At 41.2% G+C, this 24,232-nt stretch overlaps 1 protein-coding gene across 3 annotated transcripts in view; it reads left to right on the top strand.

Moving 5' to 3' along the window:
- Positions 1-299: 299 nt before the first annotated feature.
- Positions 300-24,232, top strand: part of SERGEF (secretion regulating guanine nucleotide exchange factor) — a 158,312-nt gene continuing 134,379 nt past the window's right edge. For all 3 annotated transcript variants that reach the window (XM_087745674.1, XM_009463062.2, XM_087745675.1), the window contains exons 1-8: positions 300-368; positions 2,324-2,462; positions 3,187-3,342; positions 3,679-3,773; positions 6,023-6,083; positions 6,880-6,993; positions 7,296-7,358; positions 10,832-10,990. In XM_087745674.1, the coding sequence (XP_087601800.1) occupies positions 345-368; positions 2,324-2,462; positions 3,187-3,342; positions 3,679-3,773; positions 6,023-6,083; positions 6,880-6,993; positions 7,296-7,358; positions 10,832-10,990 (811 nt within the window). In that variant the 5' untranslated portion in view covers positions 300-344. The remainder of the gene's footprint in view (positions 369-2,323; positions 2,463-3,186; positions 3,343-3,678; positions 3,774-6,022; positions 6,084-6,879; positions 6,994-7,295; positions 7,359-10,831; positions 10,991-24,232) is intronic.

Here is a 24,232-nt window from a genome sequence, read left to right as displayed (position 1 = left end):
TCAGCTTGGGCTTTTGGGGAGTTTTCCGTGAAAGCGGCAGCCGGAGCTGGAGCCTGCCGGGGGAGTGCGGGTAACCGCGGCCCTGGGGGCCGGGGGGGGTGCGTCAGGAGGGCACCTGTTCGCCAGCGCCGCTCCCGAGGGCTTTGGGAGGGTCGAAGCCGCTTCCCGCCCCTGACAGGGTACTCGGCAGGCGAAGCCGTAAGGGCGCTGCCGCCCGCTGCCCAGCTGCCGCGCTCCCCACAGCCCCCCCGGGGTGAGGCGGGGCCCCGCCGGAGCCCGCCCCCGCCCCGCCTCTTCCTCCCCGGCCTGCGGCGCGGCGGGAAGGGCGCGGGCCCGCCGGTTCCATGGAGCCGGTGCTCTTCGCGTGGGTAGGTGGGCGCGCGGCGCGGTGAGGGAGGCCGGGGGGAGCCGGGGCCTCCTTCTGCCCCGCGGCCGCGAGGCGGCGGCTCTGCCCGCACAGCAGCGCGGCCCTCGGGGGGCGACGGGCGGGACGCGGAGCCCAGCTGCTCCCCCTCCCTTGGGCTGCTGCGGGGCTCGGGGGGCCGGGGCCGTGTGCGCTGCCGCCGGCCCTCGCCTCGCTTCCCCGGGGAAGGGCGGCCCAAGGTTCCTCCTCCCCGAAAAAAATAACGCTGTGGTAAAGTTGTGGTGCGTCGCCCTGATCGCAGTTCATCGGCTCTTTGCCGCTTCGTGGGGAAGCCGGGAAGCTGAGGACGTGTCGCCCCGCGGCTTCCCGCCGCCGAGGGCTGTGCTGCGGGGGCTGAGCTGTGCCGTGCCCCGCGTCCTGCGGGGCCGGGGCGTTGCTGGCCTCCACGCAGGAGGAGGGGTCTGTGGGCCCTGCGGCGTGGGGACGGGCCGAGGCTCGGTTCCCTTCAAGTGCGTGGCCTGGGCTGAGGTCCGGAGCTCTTCGAAGGAAATAAGACCTTTTTTTTTTTTTTTTGTGGTTCATCAGAACCGTGATTTTACCTGATGAGCAAAGGGGTCTAAGAGCCATTAAATGGGTATCTCTCTTCCTTGTTAGCTGGTTTTGCTCTGTGGTGGTCGTGTTTGGTAATAACCTGTCAAGTCTCGGAAGGGTACATGAAGATGGGTGTGTTAGCGTTAGGATCGACGCTTGCGTGTGGCTTGCAGTTCCGCAGGCACCTGTTGTCTTTCTGCAGCTTATCTCAGCTTGCCTGTTTTTGAAGACTTGAAAATTCATTGCAAGTTATAGGCTAAAATGAGAGCTTGTGGCAAGCATTCCCAAAAGAATTTTGTCTGTTAAGTAGTAACAACATACTCTCTAAAGCTGTTTACCAATAGTAGTGACTGTAAGACAACAACTTGATCTGCCTGTTGAGCTCGAATGCTGACATCTCATCCACCTGTTAACTATGGGCTGAGGTGAGCAGCCAGATGCTTTTGTCTGAAATGTTGTTTCTGTAGGTACAAAATATTTATTGCTAAATGTGTCCTTTTAAGATACACCAGGTGCTTCATCGAAGGCGGGTGGTGGTAAATAGAGAGCAGATAGGCAGGGGGAGCGCAGGTGAGGTAGGGAAAGTCCCCCCTGGGGATCACCAGCTGGGTGCAACGTGGATGTTGAGTGTTGCTGTTACTGCAATGTGTGGGCTAGGCAAGTTACTGAATCCGTCTTTGTGAATGAAGGTTGCTGTTCAAACTGTTGGACACTTAATAGAGCTTAAATTGGCTAAGAAATTCCCTGACACGTTACCATGTTGTGAGTGGTTGCTTTCTATGGTTGGTTTAGTGGCCATAATTTTGTACTTATAAATTTATAATAATTGTAATTGGTATATTTTCATTTTGACCACTTTAAGTTAAAAGACTTAGTTAATGAGGGATAAGTGTTTCTGCTTTACTTCTTTAGGTTCCAGAATAGGTGGCATGTCGTTCTGATCTCGTTTTGGAGGTGGACTGCCAGAAAGCATTGGCATGAATAAGATCTTAGTGATGAGTGGGAATCATTAGCATTAAAATTAAACAGGTGATAATTATCCTGATAATGAGGCTTTCCTCCTTAGTAACTGTTAGCCTGCAGTTAAAGTCTTACCAGGATATATTCCAGGATGTTTCTTGAAATACTGGAGCTGCAAGGGCAGCCTTAATGACAGCAAATTTAGGACAGTCCTGGTCTGTAATTCTGGGGGTCCTGTGTGACAGCAATAAGAATGAAGATTGCCATTTTGGGGGATTTTCAGGAGCAAATACTAGCAGGTTAACCTGTGACATATCTCTGATAAGCTTGTTCGCTCTTAGGAGCAGATGTGTATCTCTTTTTGTTAACTTTAAAAAAAATGTGTTATTTTTCTGTGTGTGTTTGAAGGGTGCAAACAGCTACGGACAACTTGGTCTTGGTCATAAAGAGGATGTGCTGGTACCTCAGTCACTAAAAGATGTTTCCTGCAAATGTCAAGACATTAAAAGCATTACTGGAGGAGGGGGACATTCTGCAGTTATCACTGGTAAAAACATTGCACTTCAAGGAGTGTATGACTTCTAAACACATTTTTTTTTTTTGTTTCCCTATTGGTTTGGTGCTGCCACCTATCTGTGGCTTCTGTTTCTGAGCAAGTACCGGTTCTTGGTGGCAAAACGGGTTTCTCCTATGCCAGTTCACTCAATATTTTGGGGAAATTGGGGAAATTCCTGTTTTGCTTATCTTCTATGGTTACTTTATGGCTATGTGAGGACTGTTTCTTAACCTGTTTCATATAACAGCTTTTCATACAAAGCAGCCAGTTTTTCTGTATAGAGGATGGGGGGTGGGAGGGAGGAATCAAGTGGGAGATTATTCAGTCTTGAGAAGTTTTAAGGTAAGGAGCAGATGATAACATTTGGTCTTTGAAAGGTTCTGCTGTATGCCGTAGCTAATTATGGGAAAAAAGGGATACAGACAGGTGTGAATGGGACGAAAAACTTCATCATGGATATTAGTGAGAGGTGCCTGTCTTACCATACGGATTGTCTCTCTTGACAAACCCAACTCTCCATAACTATGCTTATTCAGAGGTGTTTCTGATGCATCAGAAGTAACTTTTTTTGCTTTCTTTTTGCTTGATTGCAGTGCCTAAAATGACACGTAATCAGTGTTGTTATTTGTCACAGGATCTTGTATAGCGTACACTTGTCTTTTTAGTCTGTGAAGTGGAACGTGACTTTTTTGTTTTGATTTGTTTTTTCTTCCAGGTGCGGGAGAACTCTTTGTGTGTGGCCATAACAAAGATGGGCAGTTGGGACTGAATCACACAGAGGATGTACTGCATTTTACTTTGTGCACTGCCCTGTCCGGCTTTTGTGTAAAACAAGTTGCCTGTGGCTGGGATTTTACAATCATATTAGTAGGTAAATCTGCCTCTGTAAGAGCTGGAGAAATATGTTGATGTAGAGAATACGCTGAAAGTTCCACATTGCTATTGTGTGATGCACGGGCACTCACAGGTTTTAAGCTACTTGCCTTGCAAACTAAATTACTTCATGTTCCTTGTATCCCAGTGAACTTCAGATGTTTACTGAACATGATGTGTAAGACCAGAAGCCTGTGGCCTCAGGGACTTTGGAATGGGACATGTTAGGTCCTTTTTTGAGCTACTTGGCTGTGATATTTTGCTTGTTAGAATGTTACAGTGCTTTGCTTTTGCTCACTGTTTACTGATCGGGCTCTAACACTTCATTTTGCAGGATCTGGCCTAGTTCTGTCCTGTGGATCTAACTCTTTTGGACAATTAGGAGTTTCTCAAATATCAAGTCCGTGCTTGATTCCACAAAAGATTGAGGTAAAGATTTAAAAGGAATTGCGCTTCAGGGTTCTGTACTTTATATTGCTTCCAGCATCTTACAAAGGTTGTCTGACCTTAGTGGGCTTCGAGCCAGACTCTTGAACTACTTTTTATAGAGTCTATCTGTTACAGTAAACTTGCGAAGTAAAGAACCAAAGATGGTTGTTGACCCAGAAATGAGAATCTGAGGCTGCTTTTCTTGTTGTACAAAGGAATTGCCCACTTCTAAAAGAAAGCTATCTCTTTCACTGGGGATTATAACATTTCGTAATGTATTTTGATAACGTCTGCAGAATGAGTCTGATGCTCGGATGATGTGAAGTGATAGTAAAGGTAGTGAAACTGTGCAAATTTACTCCAGCTGAAGTTTTGCCTTAAGGTTGCAAGACACTAGATAGTTTTGCTACATGAATGGTATGTGTCTTCACTGTACTTTGTTGGAGGCTTTTGCTTAGCAGCTCAAAGCAAAACAAAATGAGTCAAGAATAATCCACTCCTGAAAAAAACAAACTGCATGATGGAGTTCAATGAAGTTAGCTATGTTAGTTCTTTTGATCTATTGCTCTTGTGCTTCTTGTGCAGCAGTTCTGTTTTTTAAGTACATGTTTTTTTTGAGTGTATTTATAACTGTCAGAGTTTCTTCCCCCCAAATGAGGGCTGTTAGTATCATTTCTTGGCTGTAAAAACAGTTAGATAAGAATAAGCTTTGTCACTCCCCAAAATAATAGAAAGGTGAGAAAGTATGTAGCTGCAGGAAAACTAGACCTGAGAGAATAAACTTTAATTTTATCACTTTTGAGATGAAAATGATTTTTACTTTTGCATGTAAAGGAACTGACAAGTACATTGACTCGCTTGTTATCTAACCTCCAGTATTTACCAAACAGCATCAACTTCCAAGGAAATAGGATGGAAAATTAGATAACAATTTCTCTGTTGTGGAGTATCTTCAACTGTAAATGCTAAACGCTGGACTTCGACAGCATAGCTCATGTTGTTCCTGTAGGTCATGTGTAAGTCTATGGTGATATTTGTAGGTGAGGCACTGCTGAGTGTGAGTAGGGAGCTTGGAATGTAGCCCGAAATTAATTGCTTTGAAATGTTTTAAGTAGTAGGTACTGAGACTTCTGTAACATTGGAGCAGCTGTCCTATTGTTGGCTATAAGCCTAACAGTTTAAATAAACTTCTCACAGAAATTCTGATTAATCCCTAATTTACACTGTAGTCTCTTATTTGGAGAACACTAATGAAACTCTTTTCCATCCACATGTTCTCTCATGTCTAATGAAAGCAATAACTTAGGAGCAGAAAGGATTCGCAGACAAGAAATTTCACTTCGTGGCTTGTGCCAGGTACTCCTTTGCTTTTTTTAATGCAGGAAAGGAAGGACGGCTGATCCCCTAGGTAACCCCTAGTGAACAGGGGTTAACTCACCTGATGTTTCTGTATCCTTGACGTTTCCTGGGGGCATCATTCCAGTATGGTGCCTTGAAAATGATAGTATTGACAGTGCTAATCTGAATCTGTGTCCTCCCTGACCACGTGGATCATTCATTTATCTGGAATATTTTCTCTTTTGGTTTGTATCCTGTTAAATGCTTGGGCTTGATGCCACCTATTTTAAATAGTGTTACATCTGCGAGAAGAATAATAAACTTGCAGGGTACTCAGAAGTGGAGAATTGCCAGAGTTGAAGTACCTTGTGCAAACTTAAGTCACTCATTTTATGCACATGTGACTTGGTATAGTCTTCTTTTGCATGATCATATTGGGCAACCTTCAGTGGTGCAGGTGGTACTGTCAACTCTATTGTTTGTGATCAGAGGACTTGGTAAGACTGAACAGCTCGATGGAACTTATTACTGCTTGTCACTGGTATTTGCTGCGGAGGTTTTGGCGTAATTCTTGAGGAACACTGAGTTAAAATTAAGAAACATATCTGTATCACCAAGAAGGTTCCTTTTTTTCATGTGAGGATATTGACTGTGGCTTTTTATTTATTGCCACAAAGCTGTACATCCAGTTGCTTTGCTTGATTTTTTTTTTTTGAAGATGTTCCCACTAATTTTTGTTGGCCAAAATTTACTTCCTTTGTGATACAAAATGCTGATATGCATTGTGACATGCATGCTGGAATTGCAAGAACTCTTTTCATAGCGTTCCACTTCTGTGTTTAGCATATTTTGCTTTTAGAGGCACTAAATGCAAGGAGCAACTAAAATACATTTTTCTTTTTCTTGAGTAGTCTCTCAAAGAGAAGGTGGTGGATGTTGCTGCAGGACTGAGACATGCCCTTGCTGCTACAGGTAAATATGTCATCATTCTTATATCATTTCAGGAACAAATGAAATGGAGTTTTAATGGTTTGGAGGGGGAGAGGGGAGAAAGAAGATTAAATTTACTTTAGCTTCTATTTTATTTTTTTTTTTTTTGCAATTGAGGAACAACAAACTACATGTGCTCTTTTATTTTGGTTTAATTTTACGTGAGCTTTAGTATGGGTTCCAGGCAGTGGAGTCTAGCTGAAGAGGCAGAGGAAATGCTTGGAAGAAGAGGGGGTCTCTGGTGCCCGTATGAATACGGGGAATTAAGCTTCCCTGAGCTTTGCGCTCAGGGGACATCTTGATTCAGGCCTACGTCAAATCTCTGAAGGGTCCTGAGGAGAAGACAAGTGACTTTACTCCCTCGGTGTGCTGGACTGCAGAGACAAATTAGCATAAAAAGAAGGAAAGGGCAGAGAAAGTGCAATGAACTTATACTAATAAATTGTGTCCGTTCCTGAGGTGCTACAGCTGTGGGACTTCTGTTACTGAGTCCTCAATAATGTCCTGATATAGGCCTCGGAGAGCTGAGGCAGGTTGCTTAGTATCTTCTTAGTTTTCTCACCTGTATAAATGAGACTACAACTGTTTGTTGCTTGATGACTTCACCAGGGTTATCCATATGTTTATGAAGTATGTTTTTGGCATAAATTTCTTTTAAAATGTAATTTGAATCAGTAAAAATAGAGTGAATGTACCTTTAAAACTAATTAATGAGTTAAGTGATTTTGTTGGTGGTTGATGTGTCTTAATCTCTTCTGTCTGTGTTTACTCTGGAAAGAGAGTGGTTTGGTGTTTCAGTGGGGAACTGGCATGGTGTCTCGGGCAAAGCGTGCAAACCAAGGAAAAACCCTCCCCCTGTTCTTGACAGCAAAGGAGCCCTGTGAAGTAACAGGTAATCCAGGAATCTGATTCCTTTGTAAAGGTTGATAGAGCAGAAATATAATTTGGAGTGACATGTAGCATGTGTAAAGCCACTTGGTATTATAAACATGTAGTGGAGCATCTGAAGGATAGAATGGGTGTTCAATCTATGGGGGAAGACGACAGCCAGTCTTGCAACGTCTATAGCCCAAAAGCAGAGGCTTTTGTTATAAAATTCATTGTCATCCTGTTACACTTGATACGGCTCTGTTTTATGTCTATGCATGAAATGATGTCTGCTGTACAAATTTCATGAGACTAACTTTTCTCTAGGCCTGGAAGATGTAAAGGTGAAGAGGGTTGCTGCAAGCTCCTATCATTCGGTGTCGCTTACAGGTAGGCCTTAGGTATAGACCTGGAAGTCCTGGTTTTGGCCTATAAAGGTTTTTGTGCTTTGGAAATGTTTGCCAACTTTGGCTAGACTAGTAAAATTTGATCTGGCCTTCTTAATGCTGGTTAATTGTTTTGTAGTAGTTTTGGATTCTGAGAAATTTTGTTTTTTAAGAGCTGGATTCATGTTTTGAATTCTCTGACTTCTGTGTGTTTTTTCTTAGGGTCAGGTGTGACTTAGCCCATATGAGTAAGTAAGGGTCTGGGCTCTTAACGGTTAGAAACTCTGAAAGTATTTGTGGAAGCACATGGTTGGGTAAATCTCTGGAGCTGCAGCATGATGCTGCATTGGGTAACTCCGGATGGGTGAGTGCTGGAACCAGTGCAACCCTTTGTCTGTGCAGAAAGGGTATGTTAGGTGGTTGTCCCAAGAAAGACTGCTGTGGCTATCCTGCTTCTGCTACATGAGCTAATGCCTTTGCGTGGGGCTGTGTTGCGCAGGGACGTGAGGTGGTCTGGAGCTATCTTAGGTGGCTCTAATATAACAGCGTGTAGATCTGTGTGAGGTAATGTAAGAGCACAAGGCTTATTTAAAGCAGTAGGAAGTTGCTTTAATTGCTTAGGCACTTCCATAATGTCTGCCATTTGTTCTTTGATCTTTAGGCAGTGCTCCCATGCTGGGGTATTAAGTATCCAGTAATAAAAGTCTAATAAAGATTTTGTGGTTGGTTGTTTGGTTTTTTTTTTTTTTTTTTTTTCCCAGACAGGAGAAGGGGAAACAGAATAGCTTTTCATGCTGTAATCTTACAGTTTTGAAGTGTGGAAAATACATTGAACCTTAGGAAGACAAGTCTTTGCTGAACTTCATAGGAACAAGTTCTTAGCAAATATGCAGCCATCTGGTACCTCGGTCATCATTGAATGGAGCACTGGAGTATTTGCTTATGCAGGTCTACGGAGATTTAGTTGTATGGCAAGATGTTACAAGATGTAGATTATATTGAATTCTGAGATGCAAAGTGTATGTGCGATTAGTGAAGAAAAGCTGTAAGGACAAATAGAATCTACTTTAGCTAATTAGCACTCTATTTAGAGAGTTGAACAGATTATTCTTTCATGCTTTTGCTTTTTAATTAAGAGAGCAGTCTATCTGGCAGCAGGGGGACCAAGATTAACAAAGTGCCCAAGATTTCAATAATGTGATGCTATTGCTGCCCTTCATCCTGCAAGATACTTGTTATTACATAAAATACTTGGTATTTTAAAGATACTTGGTATAGTAAAGATACTACTGCAGGGTGTAGTATTTAAATGGGGATTTTTTTCTAGGAATCTCACATTGTGATGCAATTTTCTTTGGCTTTGCTTCATGAGCCACCTGCTGGTAGGATACAAAACACCTGCAATCAGCCAGGTTTTTGACACAGGCAGAGTTGTTGCAGACATGAATGGCGTGCCTTTAAAAAAAGGATCGTAGTCTACTTGTATCCAAATGGGCCTGAAACCTCCAGTGATAGGAATATGGTGCGAAGTTTTAGTGTCTAAGTTTTTGTTAAAACCTACTCAAGAAATGAGATGAGGGTTGAGCATGTGACATTTCCCAGGATAAAGGAAATGCACCTTCTGGAGGAAAAAAGGAGGTGACAGCAGCAGTGCATGTTAGCTGTGAAAACATGAATGGCCATAATGTTTTTCTTTGTTGAAATACGCTGTTTCCATCACCTCTTTTTTTTTTTTTTTTTTTTTTTTTTTTTTTTTTTTCCTCTCTGGCAGGTATATGTACTTCACTCTGGGAAGGAATTTATTGATTTTAGTGGAGAATTTGAATGAAACAATTGCTTGATTTGTTTTTCCTTTTCATTTCAATTGTGTTGTTTTATTGAGGAATGTGGGAAGTCCTGCAGATGACTGTCAATAATGTGTAGCTTGGCCAGTACTGGCTATTTCCCCCCCTCCCCACCCCCTTCTCCCTTGTTTTTCACCAGCAGTACTATAGTGGAGTTCTCCTGGCTTATTCTTTCTGTTAATGTTACCAGATTAAAATCATTAAATATATTGTAGCCTAAGTTCTACTTCCCCACCCCCGGAAAGATTTACTTCTGTCATGCTGCTTGTAAAGAGTTCAGTGCTGGCCTGAGACTTGCAGAAGCCTTGAGTGTTGTGGACATGTGCTCTGAACAATTCCACGTTGCAAATGATATGGCTTCCAGTCTTTCTGAGCATATGATCATGTACTTCATGTGTGCAACATTTATTTCGTATGCTTGCAGCTTGTACTGGGTGGCAAAGGACTTCGGGACGCCTGACACAGCTCGTGTTCTGTTAAGTGTTTCTTGCAGATTATATTTTTTTAACGTGGAGGCCTAGAACCTGGGCAGAATGATTTTTGTGCTGAAAAGATTGAACTAATGCTATGTAATATCTGGAGAAGGACTCATCTGAACAGTCGTCGTGTTATTGTCAATAGGTTGTTAGGCTGTGAGCAACTCCAACTCGCACCAATGAAACATATGAAGCAATGTGGATGTTTCTGTAAATATAATTATCCCTGTGGGTGGAATCCTGGAGTGTGCACTTGCAGAAATGCTCATTCTAGAAAAGGGGTGGGGGAAGACAAGTAATTACTTACAGAAGTCTCTCACTAGTTGTCTAACATTGTTTTGAGGCATGGTAATATTTTAATTTCATCTTGCAATGGGTGGTACCTGCTTTAGTTGTATGTTCAGAGCTACGTGTCACATTCCTTTAGGAAGTGACTGAGCAGGTGAGGCAAAGAGCATTAGACTTTCCGTGCTTGGGGGGATTTACTGAATTTGCTCAAGCTGAAGACGGCAGGAGAATTATGAGCAGAGCTAGGAGTCTGTAGCTCTTGTGAAGAGGCTGGGAGACTGTAATGCAGAACAGGAGCAGCCAGCCAGGCTTTGAAGAGTCCCAGATACTGGAGGGGAATTAAATTATTTGCTTCAGTTCAGAAAGTTATTTACTGGACTGAATGAAAGCTTTGGGCTGGAGGTAAAAGCTGACCTGCAAGAACAGAGTAGACTGAGAGAGACTGCTCATTGAGTGTCCCCAGGATGCTTTGATTCCACCCCCACCCTGCCTCCAGGAAGTTGACTACTGTGGTTAATTTTCTAATAAAACTTGGCCTCTGCTGTAAACATCTTTCAGTCGTCTTTGAGAGGTTCATGGTAGAAATGAGGACTAGGCAGTTTGACCTGAAAGCTCTGGTTGCTTCAGGGAGTTGGTGTAGTCCTCAGAAAACAGGGTATGTTGTTAAGGCCCTTGCAAATATTTCTGATATCCTAGTTACAGTGTGTGCACATGTGGTAAAGAGTGGTAGGAAAAAGCATACAGTGAAAACACGAATTGAGTGAAACATTGTTCCTGCCTCAGCATCACTGAGTTGAGACAGAGCCTGTTATCTGGTGGTGTTCTATGTATATCGCTTTCAACAAATTTTACTTGTCTGTCTATTGTAGGTGAAGGACACCTGTATGTCTGGGGTAGCAACAAACATGGGCAGCTAGTGAGCAAGGAGATCTTTCTTGTTGAGCCCAAGAAGATTGAGACTCAGTTTTTCTCACATGACAAGATTGGAGCAGTTTGGTGTGGCTGGACCCACTTGGTGGCACAAACAGGTAGGATATCTAAAAAGCAGCAACAGAGGACACCAAAACAGTAAATTGTCTTTATTGCATGCAAACAGTGTTCTTTCTCACTGATACTGGTTGGATGCAGAGTTTTGCAGTTTCACCTGAGCAGTGGTTATGTCTTGAAAATGATAAGGACAGACATCCTTTGGCTTCTCTCCCTGAAGTATTATTGTGCTTATAGATTGGAGGGCCTAGCATCTTCATAAATGCAGTAGCACCTGCGTGTACGCACTAGAGGGAGGCAGCCTCTCTGCATCATCAGGTTACCGGTATACCGGGATATATATGAGCTTCTAAAGATGATTCTGCTGGGTGAGTTATGACATCTTCTTTGGAGAGAAAAGAATTTGGTGGAAAACTTGCTTCAGAAAATAGAGAGGCAGGAAAATACGGCTGCAGCTTCCAAAATACGTGACTATGTTTGGCAGGAAGATTTGGGCAAAACTCTCATTCAGGGCACAGGAATTAGGGAGGGGAGAAGATAATCCTGAGCAAGTGTCTGTCTGAAAGGCACGGGGGCATAGATATGTACCGTTCCCAGGTTACCTGAGTGTTAGCTGAGGATCTTAAAAACAGGCAGAGCCGAGAACCCTCTGCTTCTGCCATCCCATTTGAGAAGACATGGTCTCATTGCAGTAAGTGAAATAAATTACATGCCTTTGCACAACTGTACTAACCTTTTCATACTTCAAGAGTGAGCCTAGCTTTTCGTGCTGCTCTACTAAAAGTGTTTTAAGGACAAATAAATTCATGTGTTCAGAAGAAAGTCAATAAACTAAAATAAGCTGGCTTGTATGTGTGTGTGTTTGTGGTCAAACCCGGAAAATATTCAGAAAAGATCGGTAAAAAGAGACATCATTAGACTTGAAGACCATCCCCTGGAGATGAAATGAAAGAATATTTTGTGTTGAGGTTGCACCTTCCTGGGAACCTTTCCAGTAAGGACAGTGTGAAAGCTTGCCACATGCGGAGGGCTGTAGGGTTAAATTCTTTCCTAGATAAGAGGAAGGTTATGTAGTAATGACATTCATGTGTAAAAGGATGGTTGATCTGATGAAGGTCACTTGAATGCATTTATATTGTTGCTCTGTTGTGAAATGCAAAGGCAGGAGAGAAAGGTAGATGAGAGAGAAAGGTCAGACAGACATCTGAAACTATTTTGTGGTGTTCATGTGTGAACAGTCTGTGCTATTTGCTTCTCCTGTTCCACACTGTGTGGACAAACAGAACAAACAGAACAGCTGGAGTTATATTAGCAGGGGTAGCATACATGCATTTCTGCTTTTGCCCTTTGTAAACTGCCAGATGAGGAAATAAAGAGCAGATGAAAGCATTTTTCCTAGAGTCACACTGGAGATTGAAGAGCCTGTTGGTCTGTCAGGATACAACCTGTTTGTTAGGAAAACTGCAGAAGGGGCCACAGATCTGTTAGTGATATTTACTGGGTTCTGTAATTATTGGTACTGGTTCAAGGAGTGCTTAGCTTTCAGCATGCGTAGTTTTATTTAAATGGAGTTCTCACATGCCCAAAGGTCAGCATGTGCTTAAGTGTTCTATTAAATTGGTGCTGTAAATCCTGAAACAGTCACAAAGTAATGTCCCTTGCTCTGTGAGAAAAGTGTCTATTTTAATTACCATGTACTGTGAACTCTTGGTGCTGGAATTTGGAGGGATGTGATGCATGAGTAGAAAAACAAATTGGTTAAGTGTTCTGTTTCATAGCATTCATGGTTTGACATCAGAGTACGTGAGAGAAATGTCATATAAAAAAACCTGTGTTACTCTAGCTGCTCTCTTAGCTATTTAAAAGAAATGATTGAACTCTGGTTTTTAGAGGATGCTATATTGAAAATTTCAGAGTGGTAATCAATGCTACGTGCTGCTTGGAAACTTTTCAGGTGGAGTAAAGGAATTTATTTCAAAATATATAATTTTTGAATAAAGTGCTTAGTGTTGTTCTCACTGGAATGGAAATGGTAGAAGACAGATGTTAGTCAGGATAAACTAATTTCTGAAAAACAGGGTCTTGTCAACATGATTTGCCTTGCTTCACTATTTCTTAATAATGCATACCCACTAAGTAAAACTTCCTCAAAGTTTTAGTAACTTTAATGTTTCGCTTAGTTGATACTTATCCATGGCCATTACAGAAATTAAGTGAATATTTTAGCAGGTGATTTTAATGAAGAAAAAAAAAAGTATGTCGAGTGACTAGCAGGGTTATTTTTTTTGTGAATGTTTGAAAGGAATTTAAATAAAAATAGGCTGACCTTTTACATCTGCGTTAGAAAACTGGCCAAGTGATGGAGTGGCATTAAGTTATTGCTGAAACTGAATTTTATGTATTTAGAATTTTAAATCTCTTTGAAAGTCAATGGACCTGAACCTAAATCATCCAGAATAAGATTTTGAATGGCCTTTGGCAGCCTCTAGATACCAATCAGAATCTCATGGAATTTTCAAGGGTTGCTCAACTACTAGACATAGTGCGAGCTAAGCACTTAAATGTTTCTGAAAAATCACTCACTGCCTGTGATTAAACTTGCAGCTAAGTAACTGAAAAATGCAGCCCGCTTGAAAACTTTTCCCTGTGTGCAGTTCTTCCTCCATTATTTTTATCTCCTCCTAGCAAAGAAGGAAATGCTACTTCAGTTTCCTGGTGCTGAAGTCACATAAACCCCTATCAGCAATATTTGTGCACCCCTATCAGCAATATTTTTTTTGACCACGCACCCCCAATATAGGTATACTTATTTATAAATTATAGACACATACTACTGTAATATGGTATGCAAACTATAAAATATGCACAATAGAAATTTAAAAAAGGATAAGATAAAGATGAAATAAACACTACTTAAAATATTATTTTATTAACTAAATTAAAGCCATTAATAATTTATTAATAAATTAAAAAAATAATCTACTGTTTTCTTCCTGCCCTCCAGTGGATTGTCTTGTGCACCTCCTGGGCTGCATGCACTCCACTTTGGAGTCCATGGTTATAAACAATTTCTGCTCGCTTTACTCTGTAGAGTTCCACAGTTAGTGGAAAGGAAGCAAAATAGAGTGATTTTGGGACACAGGAAAATAGAAGGAAGGGATATTATAGTATAGTGCTTCTCTCTGTTCATTGTGGAAGGTAGGAACATTGGAAAGACATTGCAGTGTATAGGAATTTTGCTGCATGAAAGAATGGATAAGTTTTTTTCTAATTAATAATCTCACCATGATGCAAAATCAAATAGTTTAACATTTATGTTACTGTATCTGAAGTCTAGTGTTTTGTTTTCCACAGAAGGTAGTGGAATTTTAAGAGACCATTACAAATACTTAGAGTTCTGTTTGGATATTTTTTCCCAGAACATTAATCCTGGTCAGAGTAGTAATAATAAAACATTCATAATTGCAGCTGTCTTGACAGTAAATTAAAACTTTTCTCATTGGAAAGACACAGGAAGAAACTGGGTGGATAAAAGCTGGACACTGTTCATGCATAAATTCACAAATTCTGCCGTTTCAAAATGACATTTTGATCTTTATCTGCCAAATGAGCAGTGCTTGACTGCAGAACTAATGGAACACTGAAAAGTAAATGAGACAGTGATATTGTTAAAAGCAACCATCTGGAGGAATAGTGGGCAGTTTCATGGGTGCAGTGGTTTGACACTTAAAGTGAGTCTAAGCAACTTACCAACTTTGTTATCAGAAAAGAAGGAACACAGCATAAGTACTTTCTTCTTGTGTATTAAGCTTTTCCTCTTATGTAAACTAGTTTGTTTTAAAAGGCTTGCTCTGTTTTTCCTTCATGCTATTGGCAAAATTTTGCATTGTAACGCAAAGCAAGATGCACAACTTCTTTAAAATTTCTTCCTCACTCTGTTCTTAGAAGCGATTTTAATTGCACCTGAAATCGCTTTAATACCCGCATCTCTTTCATATGCTATATTCTACCTCATTCAGCAACTGTTCTGAAAGTCCTGTTTCCTGTCATTTCTCTTCACAGTTTTGTCAACTCTCTTTTCATTTGCTGTTGTTTCTATCATAAAGCAGTTCAGATTCAAGAAGTTAATTCCTGAGAAATTAATTGCTTGACTTAAAGACATTAAGGTTCAGGGAAGGTTATGGAGCAGATCATCTTGACTGCCATCACACAGCACGTACAGGACAACCAGGGGATCAGGCTCAGTCAGCATGGGTTTATGAAAGGCAGGTCCTGCTTGACTAACCTGATCTCCTTCTATGACAAGGTGACCTGCTTAGTGGATGAGGGAAAGGCTGTGGATGTTGTCTACCTGCACTTTAGTAAAGCCTTTGACACCGTTTCCCACAGCATTCTCCTGGAGACACTGGCTGCTCATGGCTTGGATGGTTGTACTCTTTGCTGGGTAAAAAAGTGTCTGGATGGCTGGGCCCAAAGAGTGGTGGTGAATGGAGTGAAATCCAGGTGGCAGCTGGTCACAAGTGGTGTTCCCTAGGGCTCAGTATTGAGGCCAGTTCTGTTTAATGCCTTTATCAATGATCTGGATGAGGGGATCAAGTGCACCCTCAGTAAGTTTGCAGATGACACCAAGTTGGGCAGGAGTGTTGATCTGCTGGAGGGTAGGAAGGATAGGACAAGAAGAAACTGCCTCAAGTTGCACTAGGGGAGGTTTAGATTGGATATTAGGAAAAATTTCTTCACCGCAAGGTTTGTCAAGCATTGGACCAGGCTGCCCAGGGAAGTGGTTGAATCCCCATCCCTGGAGCTATTTAAAAGCCATGTAGATGTGGTGCGTAGATGTGGTGCTTAGGGACATGGTTTGGCGGTGGACTTGGCAGTGCTAGGTTAACAGTTGGACTTTTCCAACCTAAGTGATTCTATGATTCTAAGGAACGTTTTCATAGGATGTTGTGGTTTTCATCCTCATCCTTAACTGATCTTCATCAGCTCCAATTCTTTATTCTTTTTAATCATAGAGGTGTCTTTCGGACTATTTCCATTGTACACAATCTTACTGTAAAATAAGTCACAAAATCCTTCAAGACAGACAACTACTTTTTCTGCCTTGATTACTGATTCCTACAGAGGAGAGACAAACAATTAGGCTTTGCGGCACCACTAGTACTCCTTCAGAATGAATTGTATTGTTCTGCTAGCAATGGTCCTAGTGAATGCTAGTTGGTCCAAAAAGATTAAGGCTGAGAGACCCTGGTTGCTTTTTGCTCAGGCCTCTGATGATAAGATATGAACTTGGTAGTGTCTTTGGTGTAGTTGTTATTTTCTGCCTGAATGCTCTTATCGGGTGACTTTCAGGCATGCTTTTCAATTATGACAGGGCAGTACTGTTATTGCTCTATGTGAAAGACAGACCAGATACATTCTTCTGGCCTCGGACTCCAAGTGCAAGTATTATTCTCTACAGGCAACTGCTCTGTGAAATGGCTTGCTTCCTTTCCATCACTCTGCTTAATGGTACAAGGAGCACAACTGCAGTATAGGTGATATTATTTTTGAATAATAATGAGCAACTGTCTTGCATCCCTCTGCTTAACAATGTCAGCTTTAATTTGTGGTCCTTCTCAAGTTGATACAAACCCTTTGAGGGTAACTGCTGAAAGAGAGGTTATTGTTTAGATCATTTAAGAGAGCTACGTTGTGGCTTATAGCGCTGGAGATGTAAATTAGGCTACTTTCGGAAATGATAGAGCCGATCTGACTTGAAGGCAAACCTAAATATAGCAAGAGAAGTCTGTTAAAGACTTAGAGGTGAATCATCAATTCAAAGCAAGTTATTTTCTTTTTAACTGAGATGCCTAATAAATAAGCTTTCTTAATCTGACCTGTTTTATTATCTAAGTATTCTCCTGAATACATTCACTAATCTATTTTTCATGTACCGTCATATGAAATTAGGCCTTGTTTGAGCTTAGATAAAGAATTCCAAGCTCTTTCACCCAGAAGGAGTTACCTTAAAGATGCAGTTAAAATGGTATTTCTGCTGCCTATGCAGAACTGCCTACAGCTAAAAAGTCTTGGAAGAACAAAATGCCTTGACGTAGTCTGAATAATATTCTGAATCCTCATTCCAAATGGCATCTGTATTTGTGCATCTTTGAATGTCCCTTGATGTCATGTCATTTAGGCCACATAAAACCACTCTGAAGTGGTCTGACATGTTAGTGACCTACATGGTAAAATAGAACCCATCACCTGTTTTTCCTGAAGCAAATGAAAATCTGTCCCTTTGAACACTGAGAGCAGACTGAGGGAATATTTCTAATTAGCTGGCCTGAAAAGGAGGCTTCCTGCTGTAATTGCACTTACACGTGCTTTCCTGATGCCAGGCACTAGGTAAAACTGTCGGGCTTTGCTGGTAAGTGATGCAGTAGATGTGGTGTAACTGCAGGGAGGTGAAGTGGAAAGACGTTGCTCCCTGGCACCCCAGCAATGCAGTTTCAGCCCACTAGAGGTCCTTTCCAGTTTTCTTTTGAATCAAGACTCGGCAGCCTTCCTCATACTGGAAAGCATACTTTCTTTGCCTTGAATTTTTCAGCAGCTCCCTAGGACAGCAAATACCGATATTTTCCTTTTTTTTAATTGCTTGTCTGTGATACCAATAAGGCATCTGTTTTATGGGGACTCTCCTTTCCTCTTTTTAGCCACTATAGCTGGCAGTCAAACAGTTTGAAACTGGAGCCCCTGACGTTCTTTTTAATGTGAGGTAGCTGTATTTCATTTGGTAGGATGCTGGGTTTTGGAAAAACAGGTAAAATACTAGAAATTAGCTAAGTAAAAACCTGTGAGTTGATAGGAACCCCCAAACCCCTTTGAGGCAGTACCTGCAAAATGAGTATTTAAGAAAGAAAAGCCTTTGTCTATCTGCCTTGGGCTAAGTAAACTCTAACTAAAATCTGGTAAATGCACTTGCTTTTCTATGGTCTTGGTTCTGTGTTTTTGCTGTGCATGGTTGTTCTTACCTCCTCCTTACAATGCTGTAGCTCAACATTGTGAAGCAATGGGAGCTTATGCCTCAGAGCCTTCCTGTTGTGTTCCTGGCTATCATAATAAATACTGTCACTGTTGTGCACTATAAGAGAAAGCAACAAAGGATGTCGGTTGAAGATGCATAGATTTTAAAGCAGAAATAGCTCCACAGGGGAGATCATATGAGTTATTCCAAAGTATGCTGTTGAATTCTACCTGTATGCCCCAGTGTTAAGCCCAATAATTTTTGCTTGCCAGAAATGTAGCCTCTAGAAGACATTCACATGATGTTAAGTTTTTTTTTTTTCTTTATTTTTTTAAAAGATGCTGGGTTGCAGGTCCAGTGACTGAAATAGATTGCCACTGGAACCACTGTAGTCATGTGGTTTGCACTTACACTGGGAGGGGTGCGCCAGTATTCTTTTGACTTGGGTCCAGGCAGATCTGGCAGCTCTGCTAGGATGCTTTGAGAGAGTGAAAGGTTTGCCTCTGCTGTTGGTAGTTTGTTCCAATGCTGAGACTCCATCTTAAGACAAAAAAGAAAAATGGCAAAGTGAGCAAGAGAGACAAAGTGAAGGCTGAGCTGAGATCATGAATGAAATCTAACAGGAAGATGTTGCCATCATTAAGCCCTTGTGGCACTTTACGCATTTGTTCTAGGGCTTTTTAGGAGCAGTTACAGGACCCAAGTGGGAAGGTCTATTAAGTACCAAAATTGCACAAGTTAGAATGAGTAGAATAGAACTTTGGCCCCTGAAAACTATGAAGCTTGAGAGAGAATAAGTAGATCATGAAATAAGTTTTTAGTGTGTGTATTGCATTTGTGTTCAGTTGTCATCACTTTCTGAGTTTACACTGGTAATATGGTTGCTTTACAACAGACACATCTCACAATCTGACCGATAATGGAACTTTTGGTTATGTTAAAAAAAAAGACTTTAGATGCATCTGTTTTTGCCTGGCAAATTTTAAAACTTCGGGGCCTATCTTGAAGGTCTTCTATTTGATTATAAAGGGTAGAGCATGGAAAGGGGAGAGAAAGAAATGCACAAGCTTGGGGACCAAAATTCAGAAATTAAAGCTTTGCAGAAATTAATATGGGATCTGTGGGTAATTAACAGTGTGCAATAAGAGGATCAAAGATTCTATGGGCATATGGAAATTGCCTTATTTTCTGTATTGTCTTACAAGCTGGCTCCTTGTTCCACCACAAATCCATCTCTCACTGCTGTTTCAACTTTTGTGATAATTATTTTTAAGCAAAGTTTGTACAAACAGCTGAAGTAGGGGTTGATGGGAACTGTGTTGTATGTTACTCGGGCAGTCTCTTCCTGGCTGGCAGCCTGCTGGGGGACAGGGAATATACTAGCTCTTCCAGGTTTTGGGGTGAAATTTGTGGCAAGTTTGCATGCAGTGGATGCTCTGAAAATTGAAAGGTGTCTAGGAGAGCACATATGTAAAGTAAAATTGAGCATTCACTTGACATTGTATGGATACATGTAGGATTTACAGGTGTGGAGTCTGTTTAAGTCAGTTCAAGATGTTTAACATACCTTAACCTTATGTGTGTTGAGTTCATATTCTGAATTGGATTAATTTTATGTTTTTCCATAGAGACACATAGGTAAGTAAGTACTTAAGCTCTGCAAAATACACGTGTATAAACTATAAAGTGTTCTGGAAATTTGTGGGAATTTACTATTTATTTTCTGTGAATACATCAATGCAGAGAGCTGATTTTTGTTAAGTAATTTATATGAAAGGAACCTTTTCTTTTGGCTGAAAGTTACTTTTCAGTCATGAATCATCCCATTAATGCAAAAACTTTGAGGAATATACAGTAAAGCTAATGAACTGGTGCACAAAAATTTTTGTTTTTTTTCTCAAGCGCTACAGTTTGGGCAGTCCTGTGGTAGCTTTTTCTTCCTGTTTGAGGAGGGAATGTCCTTACTAGAAGGAGCTCCTCCTTAAGTTAATCATGTCCTTTTGAGAGCTTTGAAGGCAGATGTCCAGATTCCTCACATGGTCTTAAACTGTTTCTTTCAGTAATCCAGAATTCTGCTCCAACGAGTTTGGCTTCTGTTGTTGCAATTTGGTCATCAAGTCTGCTTTGCTTACAGGAACAAATGTTTTGAATCCTCTTTACTCTTTGCTGATGGGAACAAACCTTGATTTCTGCCACCTTGAGCTGAGGAAATTACATGGCATCAGTCTTTTATAGCTGCTTAGGAAAAATGGCCAAGAATGAAAAGCATTAGTGGCTTATGGAAGCTCTGTTTTCCTGTCCCTGGCATCGCTTTTCCTACTTTTTGTTCAAGCATGGCTCAGTCTATATCTCTGTAGCCTCAACTTTGAGAGTTTTGTGAGGCACGGTGCATACACGTTCAGCCAGTCCTCAGGAAGGAACCTTCAGTGGAAGGGAGGACTCTTGCAAAGATTAACTTTGGAAATGTGCAGTTCTGGAGTTGGGGTACAACACCCTCCTTTCCCCAATATTTATCAAAGTTTAACCTTCTTGCCTTCAGCAAGGTACAGTAAGATCCTTTGTCTCCTCTGCGATCTTATGCTATTGAGTTGTCTAGATTAAACATCCTCATTTTAATTGAGGGGTCTTGTAGAATACGCTGTGCTTTACTTTGCCTTGGCAGTTGAGACTGAGGTTGAGGTTGAGCAGGTATCTGGGCCTGGAGAAAATGTGAGTACTATCTTTGTACTATGGAGGTTAAAGTTTGATGTGTTTTCATGTCAGTAGATCTCTTTGCTTCACTTGGTTTGGACCTTATTTTGTTCATGGGATAAGGGAGATGGTCGGTGAGGTAATCAAGAATTAACTGCAGTAGAATATACTGGAGAGGAAAAACCAAGGAAACCCAGGAAACCTGAGCTAGTGAGCAGAAGAGCCCCATTTCTCAGCAACTTATGAAGTTTATCATGGTGTTATCTGTTCCCAGGGTTTTGATGGGAATTCTTTCCTCAAACAGCAAGGAACTGAAATTTACAGACAGTTTATTTGTGGAAGGTTTCTGCAAATGAGACTTAAGCAGCCAAATCCTACAACAACTTGTCTTTGGGGAGGATGTGGGGGTGGGATCTTGCCAGGGCCATTTTAGAAGATTGTTCTTTTTAACTGCCAAATTGCCACTGAACCTCAGGGAAGATTTTCTGCCAGAAGATAGATCTCAGTAAATGGTGGATCTTCTGTGTGTGCTCTCTTGAGGAACAACAGATTTTGTCTCCAGCAGCTATGGCTCACCAGCACAATGGGAACCTTCTATTACATCCTACTCTATGTGCCAGCCCCTCTTGTTTAGTTCTGTCTTACAACACAAACACGTTTCTTTATATAAATATATATATATATATATTTCTTCCTTTAGCAAGAACTGAATAAACAAAACCTGTGGGCTGGCTCTGGCTTATACAGTCTCTTATTTTTTCTTGCTTTACAGTATCGGCTTTTGTTAGCAAGTTAACGAATTTTTAGTTCACTGAACGCTAAAGCATCCTGGATTTTATTTTCAAAATTGTACGGATTTGAGTTCTAGATAGCTGTAAATAGGTAGAAGGGATTGGCATTTTCTTCGGCTTCGTGAGTTGGCATTGTTCCTTGGCTTTATTTTTAAGCTTATAAAATTAGAGTGTGTGTGTTTGTGTATGGCTTTGCAATTCTACACTCCTATTTCTGCTGCTCCCTGCTGGGGGTTACTTCTACCTGACTTTGGTAAAAATGGTGAAGAAATTCTATGGTTTGGTTGCCAAGGAGGAGACTAGGTTCGATGTGAACTGAAGGTACATTCTGAAAGGTTAGTATCAAGTGTTCAGAGTTGTTCATATGCAAAGTTTTTTCACAGAACCTTGCTAACAACATCTTTTGAGTAATTTGTGTTGTTTCTTTGGTCACTGTCCCTCTTTTGCCCCTCCTTGTTCTTAGTAACTTTCAATTGGTGCAGTAAATAGTTGTGCATGCCGTGCCATATTACATCTTTTGTATGTGGAGAGAGAGGTGTCAGGAAGATGCTGAACTGTCACTAATTTTGACTGAAGCTATTCATTGTAAAATAGAAGTATCAGTGATTGGCGTTAAGGGCAAAGAAACTTATCACAATATTTATTTGAAATTCCCCTTGTAGGCTGTACTGTGAGTATATTGGCAAATGGAGATTCAGATGGTCTATGGAGAGGAGGATTTAAATGGATTTTTGTTAAATTTAGCTCATGATAAATGCTGAGTGTGTTTTAGCAAGAATTGTAAAACAGCTATGACAAACTTTGCAGATCTCTTCTGCTCATGTTATGTGTGTGGCAGCCTACAGAATGCCTCTCCCACAGTAGAAGGGGAAGATACAGTGCATAAGGCTAGTCTGTCTAGGTTTTCCTGAACATGGCTTCCTTTCATGCTTGATTAGTCCCGCCTAGATGTATTTTAGTAAATACTCCATGATTGGAGGAGTTTGGAGAATGTCAGTCATCATTCAACGTTACACTCTGGGGCCTTTCTAACGTAGACCACATGTGTGGGAAGAGGGACTATGTTATACTGAATTTCTCTTCTCCTTTTGGTGCCATGTCCCCTCTTTTACTGTTGGAAATAGTGATTGTTGTGGACCTAAGTAATGTGAGTGTCTGTCCTAACTTGAAGGAACTTTGATCTTTAAAAAGCTTTTAGAAAAATGAACCTTTAAAATGCGGATGTGGTATAGTTTTTGTTCAGGTCATTAGTGTGTGAGATAAGGGATTCATTACACTCTCTCTCTCTCTCCTTTTTTTTTTTTTTCTCCCCCTTTTTGTTTGTTTTCTTTGGTTTCTGTGGTTGGGTTGCTGCAGTTTATGGCTAGCCATATATTTAGCAAATATAATAAACAAGGTCAGATACATTAGCAAATATGTGGAAGATTATAGGGAAGAAAGTTCTAATGGGACCTCACTGACAACACATGGACGGTACTAAGCAGTGAGGGATACCACGAAGAACAGGCTGAGAACTGTAGATCAAGTTGAATTTGTGAAAGAATGCAAACGCTAAAAGGAAAACTCCTGATTCCTAGCCATTTGAAGACAGGCTTAGCTGATCACAGGAAGGTAATTACTTGTGCGACGGTGGCTTTGGTTGTCTCTATTCCCTATCATTCCTACTGGGAAAACAAAATCTATTCCTGGTTATGATGTGTGGGCCATATCTGGGTTCTGTTTCTGCTGAAAGGCTTTCATCTGGACTCTCGGCAGTGGTAGCTTCCTTTTGTGTTATGAAATAATACCTCCTTATGGTGCTTGCATACAGGAAATATGTAAATGTGGCTTTTTTTCTGTTTTCAATATTCTATACCACTAGAGCTGATTTGCAAGAAGAGTTGTAGTTTTTGGGTGCTGAGAAGGGCAGCTTGTTGGGTATGAGCTGTTTCTTGGGGTTTTTACTTTTTCTTATTCTTTTCCCTTAAAGCAAATTAAACTGTTGCAATTGCAGTGATGATAATTCTCTTGGAAACACCTCCCCTTTCACAACTATTGTGTAATCAGGGTACAAAGCTGATGCAAATTTCCTTTGAAGAGGAAGAATTTGACCATAAGTGCCCTTGTCTTTCTAGTTCTTCTGTGTACTTGTAGCTGGAACTGTTGGCACTATCTGAGCCACTTGCTCTTTTGTTAAACTATTTTTTTGTGTGTGTGTGTTAAACCATTTCTCCTGAATCATACTGAAATAGTTTCATTCACATTCTGCTAACATCTCTGTCAATTCTCACCTATTTGAAGCTGAAAAGAAGCAAAGGCAAGAGAGAATTCACTACTCTGTTAACTTCTGTCATAAGCTGCCTCCAAGTTCCACGTTCATAGGTATCACTAGAGAAAGATCCAAATGCGGAATAAGTAACTCGCAAGACCACTGTTGTTTGGTTGCAGTTCTGACAGACTGGGCCAGCGTCCATATAACTTGAGTCACTTCCTTTCTGCCTCCCAGCTTTTAATTCAACTTCTAGACTTTCGTGTGTTGTGGGTCCCAGCAGCCATCCACGGTGACGCTTCTTTGTCAGGCTCTGGTATTCAGCAACAAGCATGGACTGGAAGAGTGGGTTAGGGGATTCCTCCCTACACCCCTTTCTAGCTGGGAAGTCTCAAGGGGGGCAAAAAAACGATGATTTCTTTTTGAGTGTTGAATGTTATCACATCACATGACATAGTTGCATGTAGTGGAACGATGATGGGATTAATTCACATTTTGGCAACTCAAAGCCCTTAGTAAAGAACTGATGTGAAACAGACAAACA

The sequence above is a fragment of the Nipponia nippon genome, unplaced genomic scaffold, assembly GCF_047370975.1.
Source record: "Nipponia nippon isolate SJK-2023a ecotype South Korea unplaced genomic scaffold, ASM4737097v1 scaffold_10, whole genome shotgun sequence".
Taxonomy (NCBI): Eukaryota; Metazoa; Chordata; class Aves; order Pelecaniformes; family Threskiornithidae; genus Nipponia; species Nipponia nippon.
The sequence above is the reverse complement of the archived record's forward strand: the minus strand, read 5'-3'. Positions and strand labels throughout refer to the sequence as shown.